Source organism: Bacillus rossius, chromosome 8, assembly GCF_032445375.1.
Source record: "Bacillus rossius redtenbacheri isolate Brsri chromosome 8, Brsri_v3, whole genome shotgun sequence".
Lineage (NCBI taxonomy): Eukaryota > Metazoa > Arthropoda > Insecta > Phasmatodea > Bacillidae > Bacillus > Bacillus rossius.
This window is the reverse complement of record NC_086336.1, coordinates 68411517-68436081: the sequence shown is the minus strand read 5'-3', so window position 1 is coordinate 68436081 and position 24565 is coordinate 68411517. Positions and strand designations below refer to the sequence as shown.

The 24565-nt window shown below is 39.3% G+C and overlaps 1 protein-coding gene across 2 annotated transcripts; it reads left to right on the top strand.

The window, feature by feature from the left end:
* Positions 1 to 119: 119 nt before the first annotated feature.
* Positions 120 to 23384, top strand: LOC134535209 (eukaryotic translation initiation factor 4B). Of its 2 annotated transcripts, XM_063374246.1 has the most exons (13): positions 120 to 157; positions 471 to 605; positions 10244 to 10419; positions 13967 to 14083; positions 14473 to 14650; positions 14949 to 15440; positions 16072 to 16297; positions 17889 to 17942; positions 18660 to 18747; positions 19292 to 19424; positions 21515 to 21605; positions 21694 to 21760; positions 22889 to 23384. In XM_063374246.1, the coding sequence occupies exons 1-13, from the start codon at positions 145 to 147 to the stop codon at positions 22970 to 22972; spliced, it is 1854 nt and encodes a 617-aa protein (XP_063230316.1). In that variant the 5' UTR covers positions 120 to 144; the 3' UTR covers positions 22973 to 23384. The 2 variants fall into 2 exon arrangements, with proteins under 2 accessions (XP_063230316.1, XP_063230317.1); XM_063374247.1 differs by lacking the exon at positions 17889 to 17942.
* The last annotated feature ends 1181 nt before the right edge of the window (positions 23385 to 24565 follow it).

The following is a 24565-nucleotide window of genomic DNA, read 5'->3' as shown; positions in this document are numbered from 1 at the left end:
AGAACAAAACGCATTTTACTTGAACTGATAAGTAACAATTAACAATGTTTAGGTTACAAACAAACAATTGGCGTACTTATTTTGAACACTAGAAACGTTAGTTGTAGTTGGTAGTCTTGATTGCCAATTATTATCTCCTTTGAGATGGCTGCGTCAGGTTAGTGGAAGTGATGTTTGTCACGTGAATAAAATAATTAAAATTTTACTGCAGATCAGATTTATAGAACAGTTAATTGCATTAAGTTGATTTACTTTTCAACCAATTATTGATCAATACGTTTCATACGCTGTATAGCAGTCTTGTTGTCATCAAATCGTTTCCCAACTGGGGCGTAGCTTATGAATCACCGCGTGGTTAAAAATGTTAACTTGTATTTCAATATCATTTTATGTTGTAGCCGATACAAGATAACACAGTCCGTTTGTATCTACAATAACATTGTTAGTGGTAGTAATAATTTTGTTTTCAGGTAAAAAGGGCAAGAAAACTAAAGGGAAGACTGTTCCCCTAAATTCTTTCTTGGCAGATACTCCGGGTGGATTACCGCAATCTGTGGTTCCTCGAAAATCAAGCAATTGGGCAGACGATGTGGACAATGATGAAGGTAGGAATTTCAATTTTTTTTTTTTTCCTTTTTATGCCACTGACCATTTTGCCAATGAACAAACCTGAACAAATTTTTACTTGCTTACCTACCCGGTATTATATTGCAGGTACACACACCTGTCAGTCTAGTTTTCTTCCTTGCACAATTCTGTATTTGTGAGATTACTTTTAAAATTATTTACCATCATGACCCTGTCACCCTCACGATGCCAACATGCTTGGGTAAATATTGATTGCAGGGGTGCATCAAAACAAAAGGCAAACAAAAATTTATAAATGTGTGTTTTTGGTAATTGTTCCTTATTGTGTATTCACTTCCTACGAGAAACAATTCATGTTTTCAGGTTAAATATATTGTGGTTATGGTACAGTTTTGCATTACACACATACTTAAATAATATTGCAATTCCTCAGCAACCATGAAAAATATTTGCTATCATTTTTAATGTAGCTATATTAATCATACCAACCGTCTACAATGTTTCAAAGCAGGGTGGTTACAGACCAAGAAAATTGGGAAACAGATCAGGGATGGGTCAGAGAAATTTTTGAGACAGTTTGTTTATGCATCAAAATGATTTCTTCAATTTCCATTTGTTATATAAACGTGATTTTAAAAAAATGTGTGCATATCACTGTATTCACCTGAATAAACCATGCACAATTTTTCTTAAACACTGTGACAAAGCTGCATAGTGCCAAATTCTGTCAAGCTCCAAGGTTGATTAACTTTAATGGACTATGAACATTTTGCATGTGGTTTGAAAGTAAATGTGTTTGTGTGAAATACGTTGCAATGATTACCAAAGGGTTGTGGTTGCGATTATGTACGGTAGCTGAAAAACCCTAAAACGATAAAAATTGACAAGGAAATGGGAAATCGTGCCATATGAAGAAAGTGATATGTGCGAATGAAGGGGAAAAATAAGATTTAATTTTCAGTGGTTGTGGTAGTGCATTTTTTTTTTAAGGAGAAAATTTGTTGTTGGTGCTGCATAACCCATACGTGCACAGATCGTTCTGTCAGTCGTCGCATTCCTAATGGCCATGCACGAGTGTCTGTCACGCGTCCAAAATCCATAGTATTTGTAAACGTTAATTCCAAATTTAGTTTTTTAATTTTTTCACTAGATTGCGTGTTTTCTGTCTTTCATAAATATTTTTGTTTGTAATCATGCATGTGTTTTTTGTGATGACATTTGTTGACATTGTGCTCAAAACGTAAGTGGATTTTTGATGAAGATATTAGCAATGCGATGGATGAAAGTGATTCTGATGTTGTGGAAATGACTGATAATAGTGATAGTGACGGTGAAAGTAGTTATAGTTCGTCAGTGACAATCTGTCAAAATCTGGCTTATCTGTGCCCATCGGTTGTCGCGATTGGTCTGATGGAAAAGGTTACAAAATTATAACTTAATCCCATTTCATAGTAATGTTGGTGTAAATCTATCGTCTTTGCTCACCTACAATTTTCCACCAAACCCAACAAAATTATACTGTTTTTGGTTAGTGTTTGATCAAGATTTGTGGAGGTCTGCACTGAAACAAACGAACATGCATTGCAGCAAAACCAAATTCTAATTGGTTTCCCACAACTTGTGACGAAATAAAAGCGTATTTCACTTTGTGTCTCATGATGGCACAAGCAAGGAAACACAGTATCCTTTCATACTGGAGTGGCAAAAGTATGACTTCGTATACCAGGCATTCACGAGGTGATGTATTTGAAGAGGTTTCTGGACATCTCCAGATATCTTCGCTTCAAAAACAACAATGCCCTGAACATGCATGATCGTTTGTGTAAAATAGCACCAGTGCTAGAGTATTTCTGGAGAAAATTTCCGGAGCTGAATTGTCCAGGGGAAAACCTTTCATTGGACGAATCCCTAATGAAGTTTCGGGGCCGCTTGTGTTTTGTGTAATATAACCCTTCGAAACTAGCCAGGTTTTGAATAAAAATATATAAACTTTGTGACTCAAAAACTGGGTGCTGTTTTTTCCTTGTCTATTTACCCAGGAGAGAGAAGGCCAGCAAGCCACACTGGCCAGTGAAGCTATTATGAGCTAATGGATCTGTATCAAGGGGCTGGTCACTGGATAACTGGTACAGTCCACCAAAACTTTTTGAAGAGTTGCATAATCATGGAACTAATGCTGTTTGGCACTGTTAGGCATACAGGAAAAAACTTGCCTAAAGATGGCTGCATTCAAACGAAAGTAGTGCAGATCAGGTACAGTGAAAATATGAGTGTGGTAAAGTGGATGGACGAAAAAACCAGTTTTGGTTTTGTCTACACGCGACAGTGGAATTGACTTTGCTTTGATGAAGAAAAAAGGTCGACAGAAAATGAAAAATGGCTGTCACGAAGCGCGGAGTTGTGATTGACTACAATGCTTGGATGAGCAGGACCAACAGTTGGAATCCTTCCCCATCATGCGGCGCTTTGTGAAAGGATACAAAAAAGTTTGGTAAATATGTAGTGTACGGAATAGCGTCAAAATTTTTTTTAAAAATCTGAAATAACTTTTGTTATATGCTCTTTTACGTCCTCTTTTTATTACAGCCTGCGGAGATAAGAAATTCCAAATACTTTAGGAGATATTGAACTTTTTAATTTTCATCCTCTACACTCGTGCGGTGTTCATTGTTGCTTGTTTACAAGTATGATTTTTTTTTTTGTGACGTACGTGAACAGGGAAACCTAAGATGCACATAAAGTTCTGCCATCCCCGATTACACCAGAACAATTCACCTTCGGCCAACCTCGGGTTTATTTATTAATATTTATATTTCTCTGTTTATTTTAATGTAGCTATACTTACCTAACTAACCGTCCATAGTGTTTTAAAGTGTTTTAATGTAGCTAACCTAACCGACCATTTAATATTTGAATTCATTTTTCCTGCGCAAAAATAAAACAAATCCTGAAGTTGGCTGAAGGTGAATTGTTCGGGTGTAATCGGGAATGGCAGAACTTTATGTGCATCTTAGGTCTCCCACGTGAACGACTACATCATGTAAAAATAAAATTACGTGAGTTTCTACTTTTCATCCTTAGTCCCGGTTTGTTAGGTCAGGTCAGCTGCATTATAAATACTTTAAAACTAAACAACCATTAAAATTAATTTTATTATATTTAATGTCTGTTTAGTTTAAAAGTATTTATAATGTAGCTGACCTGACCTAATCTACCTTTGTCCCGTTTTGTTAGGTCAGGTCAGTTACATTATAAATACTTAAAACTATAAAAGTAAAATTAATTGATATTATTTTTAATTTCCGTTTATTTTGAAGTATTTATAATGTATCTAACCTTACCTAATGGAAAATTTCTGTTATTTAGGCATTCACGCGCACACGGCAAAATATAAAATGGCGACGGTCGAATGATTACATACATCTTGTATTGCAAAATAAGAACGGCGATATCTGCAAAAGTAATTGGAATTTTTTATCTCCGCAGGCGGTTATGAAAAGAGGACGTAAAAGAGCATATAATGAAAGTTATTTCACATTTGTACAATTTTTTTTGGCGCTAATCTGTACACTACATATTTACCAAAAGTTTTCTTTTATGTAATGGACACGGCACTGTACAACACATGTTTGCTGTGGATGTCAGTTAGTGGGGAGAAAAAAAAGCGAAGCATGGTGAATTCAGAATTGATATCACTGACTAAGGACATCACTATAAAGGGTGGGGACGCTGATCTGCTGGTGACACTCCAATGAGGCCTCAAGCTGGGCGTGGGCTCATTTCCCCGGGATTCGTTCCACCAGATCCAGGCGTTGCGTCGTGTGCAGTGGTCGTAACAGAGGAAGTGCAAGCGTTGTGTGGTGGCACTACGCGTGCCAGAGCGTTGTGACATAATTACTGACACTAATTATGGTTTTGATATGTGTATTTAATCTGTGTACATGTGTGTAATAAAACTAATTTTAATGTGGTGACTAAAACCGTTTTTAATCCAGTAATTTTTGTCATGATTCTATTTGTGATATTATCTTTGAAAGATTCGTGCAAAGGGAGTGCATGACTTGATGTAAGCTTTTGTACATACGCCATTGCTAAGCACATGTATGTCTGTAGAAGAAAACTACAAAAAAACACAAATGACAAAAACACAAATTAAGCAAAAAATTGCTGTTGTCAGGATATAAACACCACACAATACTCCACAACAGGAATATGGTCAACAAACAAAGAAAAATGGACTAACAGAACGAAAAAAAAAACCCACAAATGATGACAGCACAAAAATACTGATTCGGCACCAGTTGAAATGAGACAAAAACACAGCAAAACGAAAAGACGAAACATACATAATAGTTTTCCAAAAACAGAAGAGAAATGAAAAAAACCCACAAATGATGACAGCACAAAAATATTGAACCCAAAAAAATTCAGCACAACAGTCAAAACGAGATAAAAACATGACAAAACGAAAAGAGGAAACAAACAGTTTTCTAAAACAGAAACAAGCGACGTTTCGGGAACTGCTATCTGCTCCCGTCCTCGGGTAGAGACGCACACGGTACGAAAACACAGGTGCGACTGACATACAGACATTCATGTGCTTAGCAATGGCGTATGTCCAAAAGCTTACATCAAGTCTATTTGTGATTTTGTGCTAAATTAATTGGTGTAAAAGGGCTAAGTTTGTGGTGAAAAAAAAATGAGCTTTTGGGTAAAGCAGTTTCCAGTTTAATTTGTTTATAACTTGGCAATGATTTTTGTGCTTCGCGGCCAAAATTTTAAATGGCGCTTCACTGCAGCAAACCATCTTTGGTTGGTGCTGTAATTGATATTCATTCATGACCTTTTTTCCCTTTGTCATTCATTGTAAGCATGTTCTTCACAGTTCATCCATAAATAAAATATTTACTGCTTGATGTCTGTGGGAATGTGTATTTACAATTTACATTATGTGTGTAAGTTTGTTAATGTAAGTATTGAAACTTTTAGTAGTGGTCTTGAGGCAATAACAATGGTACTGAGATTGCTAAGTAGTTTTTTTACAGAAAACCTTTAAGGCAACTTAGAATTTGGGATAATCATGCAATTCCAGAATATAATATTAACAGAAATTTGAAATGTTCTAATGTGGTTCTGTTTTTAAGTGCGAGGCTTATTCAATAGCATGGCTTAGGTCATTGTAAAGAGAGCTACTTTTCTCGGGAAAAAATTAATCAAAAACTTCAAATAGTCTTGTTTTTTCTTCCTGACATATAAAATAATTCTCTAAGAGTGTTTTGTGATACAAGTGGTGAGGTTAGGTTACATGTTAAAAATATTGTGATATTGAGACTGGTCAGCTAAGTTAGTGTGGATACATTTGTACCAGTTCCATGTACACATCCTCTCCCCCCCCTTTAAACCTGATCTCAAGTGTTACAAGAAGTTTTTCTCCCATTTCTATGGACCATGAAACTAAAATATATGTAAAAAAAAAATTCCAAAGGTCACACCATGGTAATGGCTGCAATAGGAAGTCATTCTTTTAAAACTACCTCAGCTAAAACATTGTACATACCACAGTTATACTAAATAGTTTTCACTCTTACAATCATGTATGTCTGTTTTCCTGTAGATAATTAAATTAATTGGTATTTTCCAGGACACATAGTGTCGTAACATTTTTGTTTTCAAACATAAAAATTTAAAATGTATTTCAAAAACAATTAAAACAAAATAAGGTAAACTGTTAAATGGAAAGAAAAATGCAAATCCTGTTAAGGCAAATGAGAGTTGATTGGCATTGTCTTGTAAATGTTTCAATGGTTGTAATTTCATCCGTGTGTCCAATGGTAGTCAAGAGCTTGGCAGTCTTCTGACCAGTAAATGGATGCCTATGTTCAGACTATCTTATTAGCTGCAGCTTACATGACTGAAAGAAGGATGTGTCGGTGTGTCATAATTCCACATTGTGATGCAACTAGCTGCAGTCAATCAGGAATTTGAAACATGCTGAAGGGGCTGTGATAACATATGTTTTATAATGGAGCTACTAAAAGTAACATATATTGGTTGCTATCTCTGTATGTGAAATAATTTGATTTGTTTTACGGCCGGGATTACATTAGCCTTTTACTAACCCCTCCCTTTCATCTCCACTTCCTCTTTAACCACTGCTTCCTCTTTTTTATTGCCTCTTCCCTTTACCCTCTCCTAACCCACTATCTTCCCTTCCCCGTCTAACCTTTCCCCTTTACTTCCTTTCCTGCTTTACTGCCACCATTCTCCCTTTACCACTCCTTTGTCATATTTTGTCCTTTTACCCTCAATTTCAAATTTCCACCCTTGTCCATATCTTTGGGCACAGCTAGTGAAATATTCTCCAAGACAATTTTAAGCATTGTGAATATTAAATTACATTTGATAAAAATCTTGACTACCAATTCATTAAATTTTTATCTGTACACTTTACTTTAAAAGTGATGTAGGCTATATAAATAATCAGGTTGGCAGTTTCTCTAAAGACCAGTAATACAAACTAATTTAAAAAAACCTTGATATTCTTTTTTTAAAGTGTTTTAATAGCATGTGTAGTTATTAATTCCATTTAATTTTTATAATATGTGTGATAAAATTTGTTAAGTAGTAGGGGTATGTCATTCATGTTGAAATGACTGTAGGGCATGTCCTAGTAAATATGTTTGTAATTATTGATTCACATAGTGTCCACTGAAAACGCTGTGGTATTTTCTACCCCTTTCCAGCTGGTGTGATGATGCAAAAGGTTTGCATGATACATGGTGCTGCATTACCTGCAATGTTCATGCTTTTGCATATAGTGTTAAGAGTACGCTGTACTACTGCAGTATTTTTTGCAACATGAGTAATCTAAATGGAGTGTTTTAAAATTTCTTTGAATACGTTTATCCAGTCTCTTTAATTTTGGATAAACTAAAAAAAATTTAAAAATTAGCCATCTTATGCCAATTAGTCATTAAGAGACCACGAACAATACATCCTGCCCTTTACAGCAAAGTGTTCTGGTTGAGCTGAAAATAACCTTAGAACGGTAGAAACAAACTTAAAGTTTGTGGTGTTAAAGTAATTTGTAAACTGTAATTTAGATACTTATGGTGCAGGCTTACCAAGATATTGGGGTTAACAGCATTGCGTAATGTTTTTCCCAATGCTGAAACACTGTAAATTCTACCATAACACAATACACTATGTGGCCAAAGGTCACCACTCATTTTTGCATGTTTACATTATTCATTCCATGAGTCACTAAAATTGCTGACTCATTAAAATACTGATTTAGTTCAATCTGCCCAAAACTGTTCGTATCAATGTATCAAGCATGATATTTCGTAGTTTGTAAGTGTTTCTTGGTGTTCCTGACTTGCATTTGATATAAGGTTGAGAGAGTAGCCCATTTAAAAATGGAAACCCCTTAGTGGAGCAGGTATTTAAAAACCAATTGAATTTTTGTTGCCTTCACTTCACACTTTGATCCTGATACTTTTTTAGTAACCATAAGGTGAGGTGGTTACTAGGGTATATCCATCCTTTTATCATCTGCATAATTGTATCAAGACTACACAATCATGATACAGCCATTTGGTTGTAATGTGGTCAAAACTAATGTATGTGTATACATTACACATGTACTACTGCAGTTTTACTTCGCCAGTATTGTTTCTCTGGTTGAGAGACAGTTGTTGTAGTGAAAATGTCTGTTGGGCTGCTGTTTATTGAAGCCTGCTCTATTTTACCACACTACATATTTTAAGAAATGAATGTGATCTTGTGACTAAATAAAATAATTGTTCTTCACAGAGACAGGTTAAAGTTATTAATATGATTTTAAATGCCATTTAGTAAGTGGGTAGTATTAAAACTATCCCTATGTCAGTAACTGAATTCCAGTACTTATTAACTTTGATTAGAATACTCATTATGAAGAATTGCATAACTTAACTAAAGGTGATTTCAACACAACACGTGCAAGATACAAGCAACATTTTCTTGAAAATATCCTTGTCATCAAAGTTTTCACATCTTATGTAAATTATCTAAACATTTAATTATATTTTTGTTTTTATATTATGTTGTATTTTATAATGACGTACAAAATTAATATAAACTAGTTTCAAAGAATCTACTTAAAAAACAACTGTGTTTATTTAAACCATCTTTAGGAGCAGAAAGACTAATTGTATTAGTACTGCTCATCAACAGTATTTTGTTTTGGAGTAATTAACAGCACACACAAGCAATACAATTATAACAGTTCTTCACTTCTTCACTTTCCTTTGGTTGAAGCTACGTTGCTACAAAATTTCCACATGACTATATCAACAGTTCTGCTAGTGTGAGAAATTCTGAAAACTTTATCTCGAGACTGTAAATTTTTTGGAGATACTTTCTTTTGCTGTTTTTCTTGGGAAGAGAAGGAGGGCGGGGGTTGTTTTTGAAACCATCATGTCGGAGTGTGGTGATCCTGAAGTAAGAGTGTGGGTGTGTGAGCGATGCGATATACTGCACCTGTCCACGCTGACAGGGTCGAGAGAAACCAGGGGCCTTGAGTTGGATATTTTTGTCGAACCCCCTCTACTTACTGCGCAACTTTTCAAACCCTACAACTCAAAAAAAAAATTAAAGACTAAACTTTACAGTGGTCATAACTGTAAATGTGATTTCTGTGAATTGCATTATTTGCAAGGTTGTCTGTGAATTCTATTGACTGCAAATATTCAATTTTCGTTCTATCAGGGTAAACCCAAGCATTAAAAAAAATCTTGAAACTCAAACCAGAGCCAATCTGGTGCCTGGGTCTTGGGGATTTTTCCCCTTCCCCTCCTTCCCCCTCGATTGCCCTGCACTCTGATGCAGTGGTGAAGTGTGGTATGCCTAAGAGTTGCAGTTTTGAATTTAAGTTGTCAAGGAAAATTTTTTATCACATATTTGCTAGCCACCCTGTAAAATGTGTACCAGACCAAAAAAAAAAACCACCAAGGCATGTGTGTCGAGCTTTGTCACACACTTTCCAGCGATAGAATTATTGTATTACCACTAAGTGTCCTAGGACTGCCTATCAGCTCACTCCTTAGTACGTAATGGCTGCCTATCACTTGGTGCATGAGCTGGTATTTGGGGCTCAGCCAGGCTTTTACTTTGAGATAAATTTTTAGTTTTGCCCATGATACAGATTGTATTAATAATGTAACTATAGTTAATAATTTATAAGTATTTTTATCAATTCAATAAGTGTTCAATATTGCACATTTGCTGCGTGTTCAAACAAAAACCCTGTAGTTTATTATGTCTTGTAGCTAGTTTTATCCTCTGCCTGACTTTGAAATAGTTAAAATTAACTGGAGAATACTCTTTCCCTTATCAGTTCGAGATATTGAGATTTCACTATAATGATGTACAACTTAAGTAACTTCCATGAGCTGGAGTCATATTTGAGATTTTAACCAATTCAGGATCCATCTGAAATTGTCTCGCATTAGATTCGCTATGGCTTTTATTTCATCCCGAACTGCGTGTCAGGATTGCCCCTCCCTGCATTCCGTCCAGAATCGTCTGCGAGTATTCCACCGTAAATGGTGTTGCTTGTGAGCGCTGGTGTTGCTGGTCGGGAGCCGGGGCTGACGCGGGGCCGTGTTGGCAGAGCTGTCCTACAACACGCGCAAGGCGATGGTGCTGCCGACGGCTCCCCGGGCCACCCGCAGCCCGGACGTGGACGACGAGCGGATCCCGCACTCGCCGCCGTTCCTCGCCTACATCTCCAACCTGCCCTACGAGGTGAACGAGGACGAGATAGCCGACTTCTTCCAGGACCTGCAGGTGAGCTGCCCCCTGTCTCATTGGTCTCGTGAACAGTGCCTGTTGTGTCCTTGCCTTTAGCAGAGCTTGCAACTTTATGAAAATAACTTTGATTTGGGGGAAGCATCATCTATACATCCTGATGTTTCATTTTTAGTATTCTACCTTATTTGTGCTAATGGCCTGTAATAATGCTCTTACAAATATAATTTTTTTTTTTTTTTGCATTTTGGTTAGTTTAAAGAAATAGAGAGTACCTAATAATCAGGGCTTAACATCTCATTGGTCTCGTAGTTGGGCCTCAGTCCAGGTGCCAGCGATTAAAAAAATATCTATATACTTCTGTGGGTGGTTCTACTTTTAGATTTAATTTAAACGTTTAAACTCTACCTATGTAGCAACTTGGAACATATCTGTAATTAAAGTTACTCATTTCAATTTAAATACCATCCCAGTTTCGCGGACCCAGTAACAAAATTTTGCTAACCTACAAGATTGGATGATATTTTCGAAACCACTGCAGGCCTATGGTTTATATCTTGGTATCTTGGCAGAAGTTAGTCGCCAGCAAGGAATGGTTGGGTGTCATGGCGGCCTGGCGCCTGGGATTCACGGAGCCCTGCTCATAGGTGTAGAGGTCAGTAGAGATGATAGAGGATGATATGGGAGCGAATGGAAGCACCCTGAGAAAACCCAACTGGCATGTGGCAACCTCCGCCATGCGAAGAACCAGGTTTCGGCCCCGCTGTTTGAGGCAAGTGTGTTTCATTAACGTCTTGATGATGTTGAGGCATACTAGTGGAATTAAGATTCATTTGAGATTGTTCAAACTGTGAATATCAAACAAAACTTCTTGTTGTACTTGATTCAACTTCAGTTGGCAGCTTGTATCACTCTTTCTGTTTGTGCACTTGGAAGTGTTTGGCTGTGAAAGCAGCCATTCTGCTGTCAATATCACACGCCCATAACATATTTAAAATAGCAGGGCATGTGTTTTCCTAGTAATTTCCAAAGCATGCCAAACCTGAAATAAGAATTGAAATACTAAATATTGGAGCTATTATATTTTGTCAATGAGAAAAAAAACGTGTTTTACCTGTCATGTGTCTATAGTTTCACCAGAGATATGTGACTGCTAAATCACACTATATTTTTATTCCATGTTTTAAACCAAACCAAAGTAATTTTTAACAAATTAAAAAAAAATTGGGTATAAAATTTTAAAGTCTGCATGCACAATGTGGTGGTTGTAAAATGTAAATTTGTATAGTAGTGATGTGCAAACTGTAGAAATATCACTTTTCTGTCTGTGGTTGGTCAAAAACCAGATATTAAATTATAACATAACAAATTGAGTATAGATCACAGTGTCTACAAAATCAAATTAAACTGCAAGTAAGTTTGCCATTTGCTCCCAGGGTATGGATTTAGTATGGAGTTTGTTCATGACATTATTTTAGCTGTAAATAACTTGGAAATTACTTTAGATTGTATAGTTTTCCACCATTTTTATTGCGTGTATGTAATCCTTAGTGGACTTGAATAAAATATGATATTATTAATGATTTTTCTTTATTTTTAAGATTTGTTTTTTTCTTCTATTAAGTGAACAAAAAAACTAATTAATTTCAAAATATAAAAAAAATTCTTAGAAATGTGAATTGTGTATGATGTGGAGAAACTAACAGTTAAAACATGCAGACATTAAAAAAAAAATTATGTATATTACTAATTAGCTGAGCAAGCAATTAAACAATTTGTTGATAGAAGAGTTGAACATGTTTTGGTGTAGTGTTCTGACTATCCTTGCGGGGAAGGGGAGGGGAGGGGGGTAAAGTTGCACAACTTAAAAGCAGTGACTAGCATCAAAGCAGTCATTGCTTTTCATAATTCTTATGTTGATGATGTGCTACATAAATATTCCCCCAGACACCATGTTATTCTGTGCACTGGGTGATATGGTCGTATGGGGAATGACAATTTTTAGTCGCTCTTAAGGCATTACAAATTTTGTTATTTTAGGGTTTTTGTGAATCTCGGAACCCGGTTATACAGGCTGTTCGTAAAATGCAGGGCAAATTCGTGTAACTGTTCTTGCCCTAACTGAGCAACTTGCCCTAACTGAGCAAGAACAGTGATGTCCCTGACACTCTGTAGACGGTCTTGACAAACTGGCAAAAATTATACAAGTGTTTACTTATTTTATTTCGTGCAGAAACAAATACACCGCCCACGATCTAATTGCCTGAAAAATTAAAACTGTTAGCAATAAATCCAAAAGCAGAGAAAAACGTGAATGGACTACGTTCACTACACAAGACATATGGGTGTGCTAAAAATCGAAATAAACTACAGATTAAGCAAACCGTTTTATATGCCTTTAAAATTCTTACACACATTTACAATTGACTTGATGTAAGCTTTTGGACATACGCCATTGCTTAGCACATGTATGTCTGCAGAAGAAAACTACAAAAAAACACAAATGACAAAAAACACAAATTAAGCAAAAATTGCTGTTGTCAGGATTTAACGCCACACAATATTCCACAACAGGAATATGGTCAACAAACAAAGAAAAATGGACTAACAGAACGAAAAAACCCCCACAAATGATGACAGCACAAAAATTCCGAACCCAAAAAAATTCAGCACAACAATTGAAACGAGACAAAAAACACAGCAAAACGAAAAGACGAAACAAACACAATAGTTTTCCAAAAACAAAAAACAAAAGAGAAACGGAAAAAAAACCACAAATGATAACAGCACAAAAATATTGAACCCAAAAAAAAATTCAGCACAACAGTCAAAACGAGACAAAAACACGACCAAACGAAAAGACGAAACAAACCCAACAGTTTTCTAAAATGGAAACAAGCGACGTTTCGGGAACTGCTGTCTGCTCCCGTCCTCAGGCAATGACGTACATGGTACGGAAACACATCAGTCGCACCTGTGTTTTCGTACCATGTGCGTCTCTACCCGAGGACGGGAGCAGATAGCAGTTCCCGAAACGTCGCTTGTTTCTGTTTTAGAAAACTGTTTGTTTCCTCTTTTCGTTTTGTTATGTTTTTATCTCGTTTTGACTGTTGTGCTGAATTTTTTTTGGGTTCAATATTTTTGTGCTGTCATCATTTGTGGGTTTTTTTTCGTTTTTTTCATCAAATTCTGTCTAAACATCATTCACACAAGTCAGTGTGATTGAGTTAAGTAAATGTATGATTATTTTAAAAGGTTTTCGCAGTTGTGACAATACTTCACCTAGAGGAGATGTGGGAAAGTCCTCCCCTCTTAGCTAAGGTATTGTCACACTGTACAGTGTTTACCCAATCACTCATTTTTTAAACATTTTATCCACGGAACTTCTTTTTTAAGAGACTCGCACTGTGTGTGTTTGTAATAGATTTATTACTCAGTTAAGTGTAACTGATGGGGAGAAATAAGAGGGACCATATCCTGTGCAGCCAAGTATTCTAGCGAGTGTTGCAAGCTCTGCCTGGAGAGCGTCGTCCCGAGGGTGTGGCGAGAGTGTCGCTGAGGGATCGGAGGTGGTGATTGGTCGCAGATAGTGAACGTGCGCCTGCCCCGGGACGACCGCCAGGCAGGCAAGCTGAAGGGGTTCGGCTACGTGGAGTTCGGCAGCCGGGACAGCCTCATCAGCGCCCTCACCATGGGGGACACGGTGAGTCACCCCCTCACGCCCCCCAGTCTGTCGGTTTACTTGCACATCAGGCTTCCTGTGCGTAGGGAAAACTTTGAGTAATTTAAAATTTTACTAAATTAGGTAATTAATTTCATTCACATGATAACTGAGTATTTATTTAATTAACTTTTGTTACAATATAATTCAAAATAAAGAAGTATAACTTACAACGTTAGTACACACGCAGAACATTTCCATCTTATGATTTTGCTGTTAATTTATTTTGTATGCTGAATAAGCACTTTTTATTTTTGCTTAAATGTGTGTATCTTAAACTTTATTTACATACTGATAAGTCAAGAGCAAACTAAAGAGGTAATATTAAAATTCATGATTGTGTTGAATGGCTGGTTGGGTGCGTGTCGCAGATGATCAAGCAGCGCCGCATGCGCATCGAGGTGGCGGACAACACGGAGAACGACCGGCGGAGGGGCGGTCGCGACCGGGACAGGGACCGGGACCGGGACGGGCCCGACAGGTCGTCCACGGACTGGCGGGCGGGGCCCCGCGATGACTTCAGCGGCCCTGATCCCGACCGGGACCGCGGTGAGTCCCCTCCTCTCCCAGGGACAGCTGTTTGCTCGGTTTTAGCATTGGAAAAAGTTTCTTTTATGTTTTTTATCATAAAAAAATTGTTTGTAATCTCGAGTAGTACATATATTCATTTTTGAATGAAACATTGAATATTACAATTATGTTTCATTTGCATCAAAGTTTTCTCTGATGGTCAAAGTATCATAGTAATATTTTTCATTTTGAACTTGTGTTTTGGCTTCTTCAATTCAGTGACTGGGTGTTTTATTAGTTCTCTTTTGAGAATGTGAACCGTATTTGGTGATTGCAGGAGGATTAGACCGAAGAGGAGGAGGCAGTAGTCGCCGTGATTTCGGCAGCGGGGGATTCAGGGAAGGGGACCGAGGATTTGGAGGTGACAGAGACCGTGGGTTCGGCGGCGATCGAGACCGTGGCTTTGGCGGCGATCGAGACCGTAGCTTTGGCGGCGATCGGGACCGCGGCTTTGGCGGTGATCGAGACCGTGGCTTTGGCGGCGATCGAGACCGTGGGTTTGGCGGCGATCGAGACCGTGGGTTTGGCGGCGATCGAGACCGTGGCTTTGGCAGCAGAGATGGCGACAGAGATCGCGGGTTTGGCAGCAGAGATGGCGACAGAGATCGCGGGTTTGGCAGCAGAGATGGCGACAGAGATCGCGGGTTTGGCAGCAGAGACGGCGGCAGAGACTTTGGCAGTAGGCCGGGCGGTAGTTTCGGTCCTCGCCGTGACTTCGACAGGGATGGCCGCGGCCGTGAAGACTTTCCTCCGCCCAGGAGCGACGGTGGTGAGTGAAGAGTGCATGTTGTGTCCTTTCATGAACATACATTGCCTTTAATAGAGCTTGTAACTTTATGAAAAATGGTAACTTTGATTTGGGGGAAGCATTATCTATACATCCTGATATTTCATTTTTAGTATTTTACCTTATTTGAGCTATGGCCTGTAATAATGCTCTTACAAATTTAATTTTTTTTTTTATGCATTTTGGTAAGTATAAAGAAATAGAGAGCACCTAATAATTTTTAATGTGATAGTTAGCTTCCTTTCTTTGAAAATTTTTATTACTCGGTTGCGTTTGAGCTGAAACCTCGACTTGGAACGCAATAAGCTCATAGTGTTCATTAGAGGATGCAGTTGAAGTCATATTTGTGTCTTAATCTAGGATGACGTGGATTTTTTTTAATTTACAAAACTGAACTAGAGGTTTAAATGTAGGTATTTTTACATGTGAATATTTAGTAAATGTACTTTAATAATGTGGTATTAATTTATAAAATAATGGATGCTAATTTTGTGGGAAATAGATACAATTTTTTCCGGTCCCTATTCTTGAGTGTGGTCAGGACCTGGAGTGACTCGTGGAAGGGCGGACGGGCGCCGGGCAGTTGTGCCGACCGAGGACCGGGGTGTTGCAGAGTCGAAGGGCCGGCAGCGCCTGAACCTCATGCCGCGCACCCGGCCGGTGGAGGAGGGGGTGAGGCCCCCGCCCCCCGCCCCCACACAGGCGTCCATCTTCGGGGCGGCCAAGCCGGTGGACACGGCGGCCCGCGAGCGCGAGATCGAGGAGCGGCTGGCCCGCGAGAAGGGGGACGTGTCTTCGCGGCCCCCGCCCCGGGACCCGTCCCGCTCCGACGACTCCAGGTGCGCTGGACTGGACTCGGATGCGAGCCAGGATTGCCCTTTTCCGGGGCAAGAGGTTTCCACTGCTGTACAACTCTCGAGTGTTTTATTTGGTTTTAATTACTGTCTTGAACTTACTGCTGGACTGCCCTGCAGTAGCTTTTCCTCGCAGGAGTTACGATTTTAGGATCCTTTGGAATGCGAGTCGGGATTGCCTTTTTCGGGGCAAGAGGTCTCGTCTGCTATACAAGTCTCGAGTGTTTTGTTTTTAATTATGTCCTTTAACTTACCTACTTTAAAAGTTTTCCAATAGCAGACTGAAGAACGTTGGCATTTGGCTGACATGTTAAAACATTAAAAACATCATACATACTTGAATTAATCATTACACTGTAATGCTATACATATTTCAATTACAATTAATGTCAGTGTAAAATTAGGTTTTTGATTTTGCCAAAAAAAAAAAAAAAAAAAAGGAAATACCGTATTTACCTGAAGAAGGGTCGGTGTTGTGTAGGGTTTGCACTTTTAATTTTGGGTGAAAAAAATTACATTATTTTCACCTTAAGGGTCGCCCTGGAATAAGGTTTGCACTTATATCTGTCTTCATTAGGGTTCTACGGTTCATTGTGTTCCGTGTATCTGCTTATTGGCGCGTAAGGAATGCAGCACTAAGAGTTGACCCTTGATTCTTCTATTTTTCTATGGAAGGATGTGAGGCGACGCACATCTTCCCCCACCCCAACCCCTCTATGTTTACAACATCTCCAATTCCCATTACCTAACAAAAAGACAAAGCAGAAGACTGCTATTTTGATACCCTTGTTTCCCCGTTCCTCTGTTGTATTCAGTTTTGTGTGTGTGTTTTTTTTTTTTTTTCCCCCATCCCTATGCTGCGGAGAGAAAAGATTTGGCAATTTCCTTTCCTTGTGTAAACACGGTTACCAGCTGGAGGAACATAAATAGTGCACTTTTAAACACCAACAATGACTGCAGTTTTTTTCACATAATGTTCAGGTGAAAGCGTGGGAAATCTCGTGCTAGAACAATAACGATTAGGCGCGGTTGCGTTGTAAACGCCTGTCAAGATGGACATGTTAATTGTGTGAGTGCCAGTTCACGGGACGTTTACAGCGATGAGGAAAAGAAAAATGTCAACACTGCCACATGGCCTCATGCCCATGTGCTCTCTCTTGCTCTCTCTTCCTCTCTCTCCTTGTCTCTCTTCCTCTCATCATCGCAGTACAGCAGACACGTCACTTGACTGCACCCTGACCAATCGGGCGGCAGACACGGCATACGTACAATTACTGTTCACGGAGCTTCAAACTACTGCTGAGATATTTTGATTAAACAAATTATATCTATTAAAAATCAACATAAGGTAGTTATTTATACACGTATTCAAACACACAACCCAAAACGTTTCCAACCCAAAGTTGAAATCGTGCATCAGTGTCGCACTACATTTTTCAAACTTGAAATTGCCATGAAATGTGCGACCCACACTTGGTTAAATACGGTAAATCCAGTTTTGTAGAATAGGCTTAGTGCTAAGAGCTGACGAGCTGTGAGCAGTAAACCTGAGAGTGGTGATGTGTGTGCTGTGTAGGAGGGATGACAGAGCCACGTATCAGCCGCCGGGGCGCGTGCATTCTCGCGACAGGTGGGTTCTGCTCGTGTGCATGTTCCAGTTGGTTGCATGGTCGCTGTGAGCCTGTACAAACACCAAAACACGCAATCTAACATTGACCAACTTGAGCCGTCCAGTAGCCGTGTCCGATGCTTGCAAGTGCTGCTGGTCTCTCGAGACAGCAGGTGTGCACGGCACTGCAGGAGGAAGCTGCATCCACACACCTGCAATAGCTTCCTCTGTGCCGCAGACAGTCTGTCTACTGTCTTTTTTTTTTATTTAAAGTTCACGTTGCGGTACGGCATTTATTACTATTGCTCTATTCTGTCGTTTCTTACTTTTGCTTACTAATCACTGTGCTAATCAATTTTGCTCCTATTTATAATTTTTGTAAAAATAATTTTTTTTACTGATATTGTCAATGTATATTTCATAGACATTCAGTATGAAACAAGTGCGGCAAAATATAAATTTAAAAAAAAAATTCTCTAATTTGAAATGTTCATAGTACAGTAGAACCCTCTTGAAATTATTCCACTTTATGAAAATTTCTTACATAATTTCAAAAAGTTAGAAGTTTACCTATTAATACATACAATTTTACCCTGTTAATGTCTAAATTCCAGAGTCCGTTGAGGAAGTTCTAACCTGTAATGCACTGTAGTCGCTAGTTGCATGTTGCTGAGTGGAGTCTGTAGTAAATGTGGGGCGGGGAACTGGTCGGGGAGAGTGACGCGGGCGTGGTTGCAGGGCGAAGAGAGGCAGCGAGCACGGGGACTCGGACGAGGCTCAGGATCATCGCAAGTCCCCGATGGAGCCCCGCTCGGGCCCGACTGCAGTAAGTTGCTCCCAGCGTCCAACCCTCAGCGACTGCAGAAACAATCTTTATTCACGTATAAACCTTTGGTTTGCTAAAAGTAAGCACGTCAGCGAAACGGACTCTCGGAAATCAATTAAATTTGACGTACTTAGTTCGATTTTCCTGTGCAGGTCACTTCATTAGTTTTCTCATCAAAAGACAATGGTTCCTGTCGGGAGATGTAATAATACAGTTTCTGAAACCAATTATTAAATCATGAATAAATTATATTGTAGGAATCTGCTGTAATCAATCAGATTGAATTTAATTTTGGTTAATTTGTTTCTCAAAAAAAAAAATTCTTAGAGAAATGCATGTTCCACTTACGTATTTGTAATAAATGTGTTATAAATGTGAAACAAAATTGGGTAGAAAACTTCAGTACAATTAAGCTTGAAAAATGAAATCGTTGCTTGTTGTTCTCCTCCATGTACACTTGTTTGAAGATGTGATGGTAGTGGTCGCGGGAGCCTCACGAGGCCTCGGTAGGAAGTGCTGAGCCGAGCCGGGCGTGTGTGTGCAGGCCAGTGACGGCCGGGTGAGCAGTCCCCAGAGCTCCGACCCGGAGCCGGAGCACGCTCACAGGACCCGCGAGGAGTCCCCGGGGAGGAAGTACGAGCCCCCGAGGGAGTCCAGGGCGGTCCCACGCAGGCAGAGTGAGTGCTACTGAAACATGACCATGCGTTTATTACCTTAAACTGTTAGTATGTCCATGAAAGAATGTCCCGGTTATAAAATTTAATATACAGTAGAACCCCGATTTTGTGAACATGGATTTAACGAAAACAGCGATTTAACGTAAAGGTTTTCAGGAACCATCAAAAAACACCAATTTATTAAAATAATAGTATAGATTTCCAAAAAATGAAAGTAAATTGTAACAGAAACTTATTAAAAATTACACTCTGTGGTGTCAGTAATAGAATTGTGTTACTATATATTAATATGTGCCTTTGCATCATCTGTCCAAACACGAAAAAATAAAAAAAAAATTGTTCAAATTGCTTAAAAACTCCGGGCGCTGTAACTGAATTGCGTAGGTGCGTGCCATTGCGCGCGCCTGGATAGATAGACTGTCCGCGACACATGATGTCATGAAGGGTTTCTTTGTCCGCATCCCCCCTCCCCCTCTCTTATTCCTGGCTTGACTCACCACGTTATCTTCCAATCACACCCGCATAGTAACAGTGCTAGCCAATAATCACACGTTTCCAAATATTCCCTTTCCCATTCTCCAGGTTTTTTCAACTTGTGACCACGTCACACCAATACGCCATTATCATTATTCTCAGTAAGAGCTATGTGCGCGGTGTTTAGTTTTTGGAATAATTTTTTATAAGTGCTGTTCAGACTTCGTTTTTTTTTTTTTTTTCTTCTTGGATTTTGACTACAGATTGCGATTGGAATTGACTACACTGCCTGTTGACGCCCTGCTTAGCTTTTTTATTGGTTCATGACTTTATTTACTGTTTTTGGATATCGGCTTTGTTACCTTTTTTTGACGATTTGTTTATGTTACTGGTATTAGAACTGGACAAAACTGGGACACGGGCGGTGGAGCTTATATTTTTTTTTGCTAAGCTCGCTTCTATTGGCTGGCTGCTGATGGAAGGTCACGAGTCTGGGCGGAGCGTTTAGTGAGTTAATACTGCGCATGCGCAGCTCGGCAAACAAAGAGAGCCAGCCGGCGGATACGCCGCGTCGTAACAACAGCTGACCGAGTATAATTAGTTACCTTTCTCCGCGTACGGCGCACCTGTCTGAGATAGCATGGCAGCATTAGATATCGGCGTCGACCCTGTCTACGATATGGTAATGTAGGGACGCGATTATGAGTGCGGGGGTCATTGAAAATCGGTAAATCGGATTTAACGAAATATCGATTTAGAGTAAACATTTTCGGTGACCATAGCACTTCGTTAAATCGGGGTTCTACTGTATCTACTGTAAAGCATTATAGTGTCTTGGTTTAAGGTCACAATTAAAAAGTAACTCTAATACATACGTTAAGTGCATGAACGAATACGGCTTTGTTGTTTTCTTGCTTGAATCATGAAGGTATGTCTCTTCCCCGAATCAGCAGAGAGTGAACCTGTAAACTTCATTTGGCAACAGGATAGAGCCCCTCCCCATTTGAGTGTTTTTGTACGAGAGTGGTCGAACGTTGAAGTCCCTGACCGGTGGATTGGTCGTAATGGTCGACATGTTAGCTATTTTTTCCCTGACCTCCGTGTTAACCTGACCTAGTGCCATGCAATTTTTTTTCTTTTGGGGCTTTATGAAACATTGTCTATGTTCCTCAGCTACCTAATGATTTGCCAGAGCTGAGACACAGAATTGAAGAGGCTGTTGCTTCCGTTACTCCGGACGTTGTTAACCAAATTTTGGGAAGAATTGGACTTTAGGTTGGGTGTGTGCCCTATAACTAAAGGGGGGGCTCATGTTGAAACTATGTTAGTTCACCTTCAATTTGATGTATAATATGTAGTAGATAGTCTAAATTAAACTGTTATATTGTACCATTGGATTGGAACTGGGTCATTCTTTTGTGGACTATCTGTACTTTCATTTGAAGTAAAAGTAGAGTTTGTGGTCCTTGGCTACATCCCTTTAATTTTTGATCTAGTCTGTTTTAAACCTACCTTCTTGGGATGAACACAGTTATTCGTAAAGAGGTGTTATTCCTGGTGTGGATGTCAGCACAGGGGGTTGCTCCGAGAGTGTTGATGTCTGACGTTGTCTCCAGACGAGCCGGAGGAGGGCCGAGACGACCACGCCAACGCTCCGCGGGGGCAGCAGTCCAAGTCCGGGGACCGCTCCAGGCCTCGAGACACAAGGTCGGTGATCACGCATCGGAGCATCGAGCGTAACACTTCTCCGGTGACTGTAATGTTAACCGTGTTTTCTTCTTTTTTGTTGTTGCAGTGAACCCAAGAAGGATGCAGCACCAACTGCTGAGAGCATGCCCAAACTACGGGAGCAAGAAGCGCCGGTATTTAGATTTGCTCAGTCCTTCCCTGGTGTTCGCTTAGTACCTATTCATTTCAGGCGTGATTAGCGAGAGATTCATGTTGTTTCATTGCAGGACATATCAGGGATCTGGGAAAACATTTTTTCGAATGAAGTCTAAAAACTCATGTTTCAAAGAACCAGAACAAATGTCAAGTGCGGGAGAGTCTAGAGCTCAAAAAAAAATTTATATCACCTATCTCACTATGATAGAAACAATAAGCAAATATAAATACAGTCAAACCTCTCTGAAACAACCCGTCACGGTTCCCAGGAATAGGGTCGTAATAGAGGGGGTTCGTAATTAGTGATGCACCGATTATACTTTGCCGATTACGATTACGGATTACCGATTATTACACTAATAATTGCAATTACCGATTACGAATACCATGTGATTTGATTACGTATGTGATTTGGCTGTGGCCATGGTAAATATTGTGACAATAATACCATTCCCGACGTTAACTTAACAGGATATATTGTACAGTAAGTAAATGAATTGAAAGCCGTAAATACTGTAAATAGTAATACGGGGCAGTTATGTATGTACGAGCACAATTCACGAAACAAGCAAATATTATTAGGCGAGTGTATCTATGTACACTCCGAGATGTTGACATTCCCTACCTTCCACGGTCATATTCGTTAAGAGATTTCAGCCGTTTGTAGTTTCAATTAAAGAACTTATCAAGGTTTAAACTTTAAATGTATTTTCTTTTCTTTCAAGTCGTATGGGTTTCAGCAAAATATTTTTACAATAATCGGCAATTGGTTATAACCTAACCTGGTAATTGCCGATTAACCGGCGGCATAATCGGTGCATCACTGTTCGTAATAGATGTTTTCTAAAATTTTCGCTGAGGCTAGGCTTTATCAAGGCAAACACTAAAACAATAGTGGACCCAGATGCTTTTGGAGGGGGCTTGAGCCCCTTAGCCCCCCCCCCCCCCCCTTTTCTGGATCCGTGTCTATATACATATATACACACATGTGTATATATATGTATATAGACACACACACAGAGTTGTGGGTGCCATAAAAGTAATTGTGCTAGTTAAAAGCCTGCTGCTGGTGAACGTGGTGTGCTCAGGGCTGGTGTTTTCCGCAGGTGTTCGTGGCTCGCAACAAGTTTGACTTCCTGGCGGACGAGGGGGAGGAGGAGGGGGCGGGCGACCCGGAGGAGCAGCAGTGAGGCCCCCCTCCGCGCCCCTCCGCGCCCCGCAGTGCTAGTGCGGATGTCGAACTGCTTTTGATACCACCCAACGTTGCGCGCAGTGTGTTCGCTGTTTTATTTCTGTTCATTCGTTGGCCTCTTTGTAACAGCAAAAAAATGCAGTTTTTGGTGAGCAAGTTTCCTGTTTTTCCTGTTTATATGTAAATAATTTTCTTTTCCTTCCCCCCCATCATTTTAATTTTTTTTTTTATTTTGCTGTGAGCACCAGTTGGGCTAGGATTTAAATATGAATTATTAATATCCTGTACAGAGATTGCAAATAAGTTAGCTGTAGTTTCAATGTGTTTGTACAGAACTATTTGTTTTTTCTAAATCACCTGTGTCTCAGTTCATTTTAAATGTATCAATAAAATGATGGTAAAACTTAGAACTGTGGTTGTGTGCTTTTTTAATGTTCGCGTATTGGGAAGTTTCTGCGGAAGGACATTTCCTGCCGTGTGGTGGAACTGGATGAATGGAGCAGTAACAAATATTTGAAGGAATCCATATTTCATATATTTGTCAAGGTGGCCATGGTTATGGTGTTGGCGTGGTGGGGATTCAGGTTTTGTATGCTTCCTGATTTCATGTCCCTAATTGGCCCCTAAATACCGTAAAATTTTCACCATGGAGAACATTAAACTACTTAATGTAGTACGTGTTTTTCAAGTTTAATATATTAAAAAGGGTTTTTTTTTGAAGGGGGGGGGGGGGGGGGGGAGTGTACAGCGAAGTAATGTTTCCAACTGGCACTTTGTTAGTATTTTGCGATGCTGTTTAGCTCATATTCTTTGTCGTTTTTTTTTTTTTTTTCAATTTACAAGCAGAGTTATCATTAACTTAATTTTCCAATAATTAGCAGTTTTGACTTAAGTGAATTATGAAAAATAAAATAAATCTATTGTTAGTCATGTCTATCTTAACACATTTAAATCATTTAAATAGCTCTTTCAACACTCCTTAAATTTTATTTATGTTAAAGGGTACGAACCCTGGGATTAGTGGCAAGTCAGCCTGTTGCAAGTATGGAGATGGTGTGGATGTTGCTGTGAATAATGTTTTTTTTCTCCCAGTGCCCTCGTTCCAGATTACCCAAACCATTCATTCCATCAATGCACCATCCGCCATTGCCTCCGCCTAGTGTGACAACCCTGATGTCAACAGGACATATAGCCTTTACTTATTTTTGTCCATACTAGTGAAGGGAAGTAAAAAGTTACCCCTCAGGAACACAAACGATGACCCCCGTGGGACTAAAAAGTGACCCATGTTGGACCATGTCATCACTCTGGCAACAGAGACCCTTTGGGACCATTACTCATGGGTGGAAAACTTGGTGAAAATCATTTTACAGTTTCTCATTGAGAAACCTATGATTCACTGAACCAAAGTCAGATGCTGGAATACCTAGATAAGCATTCATTCGTAAGCTGTAAATTTTTTTTTTGTTTGCAAATTTTCGTTTCAAATATCAAACTTTAAAATTAGTAATATGTACACAAATTTAAAACCTGTAATTGATCCTGCTAAATTAAAAAGAAAAAAAAATGATTTTTTTTGGGTTGGGGGGGG

Coding starts and splice junctions, on each gene's coding strand:
- LOC134535209 (XM_063374246.1), top strand. Junction 21,606..21,693: donor TCCAGGCCTCGAGACACAAG/GTCGGTGATCAC, acceptor TTGTTGTTGCAG/TGAACCCAAGAAGGATGCAG. Junction 21,761..22,888: donor TACGGGAGCAAGAAGCGCCG/GTATTTAGATTT, acceptor TGTTTTCCGCAG/GTGTTCGTGGCTCGCAACAA.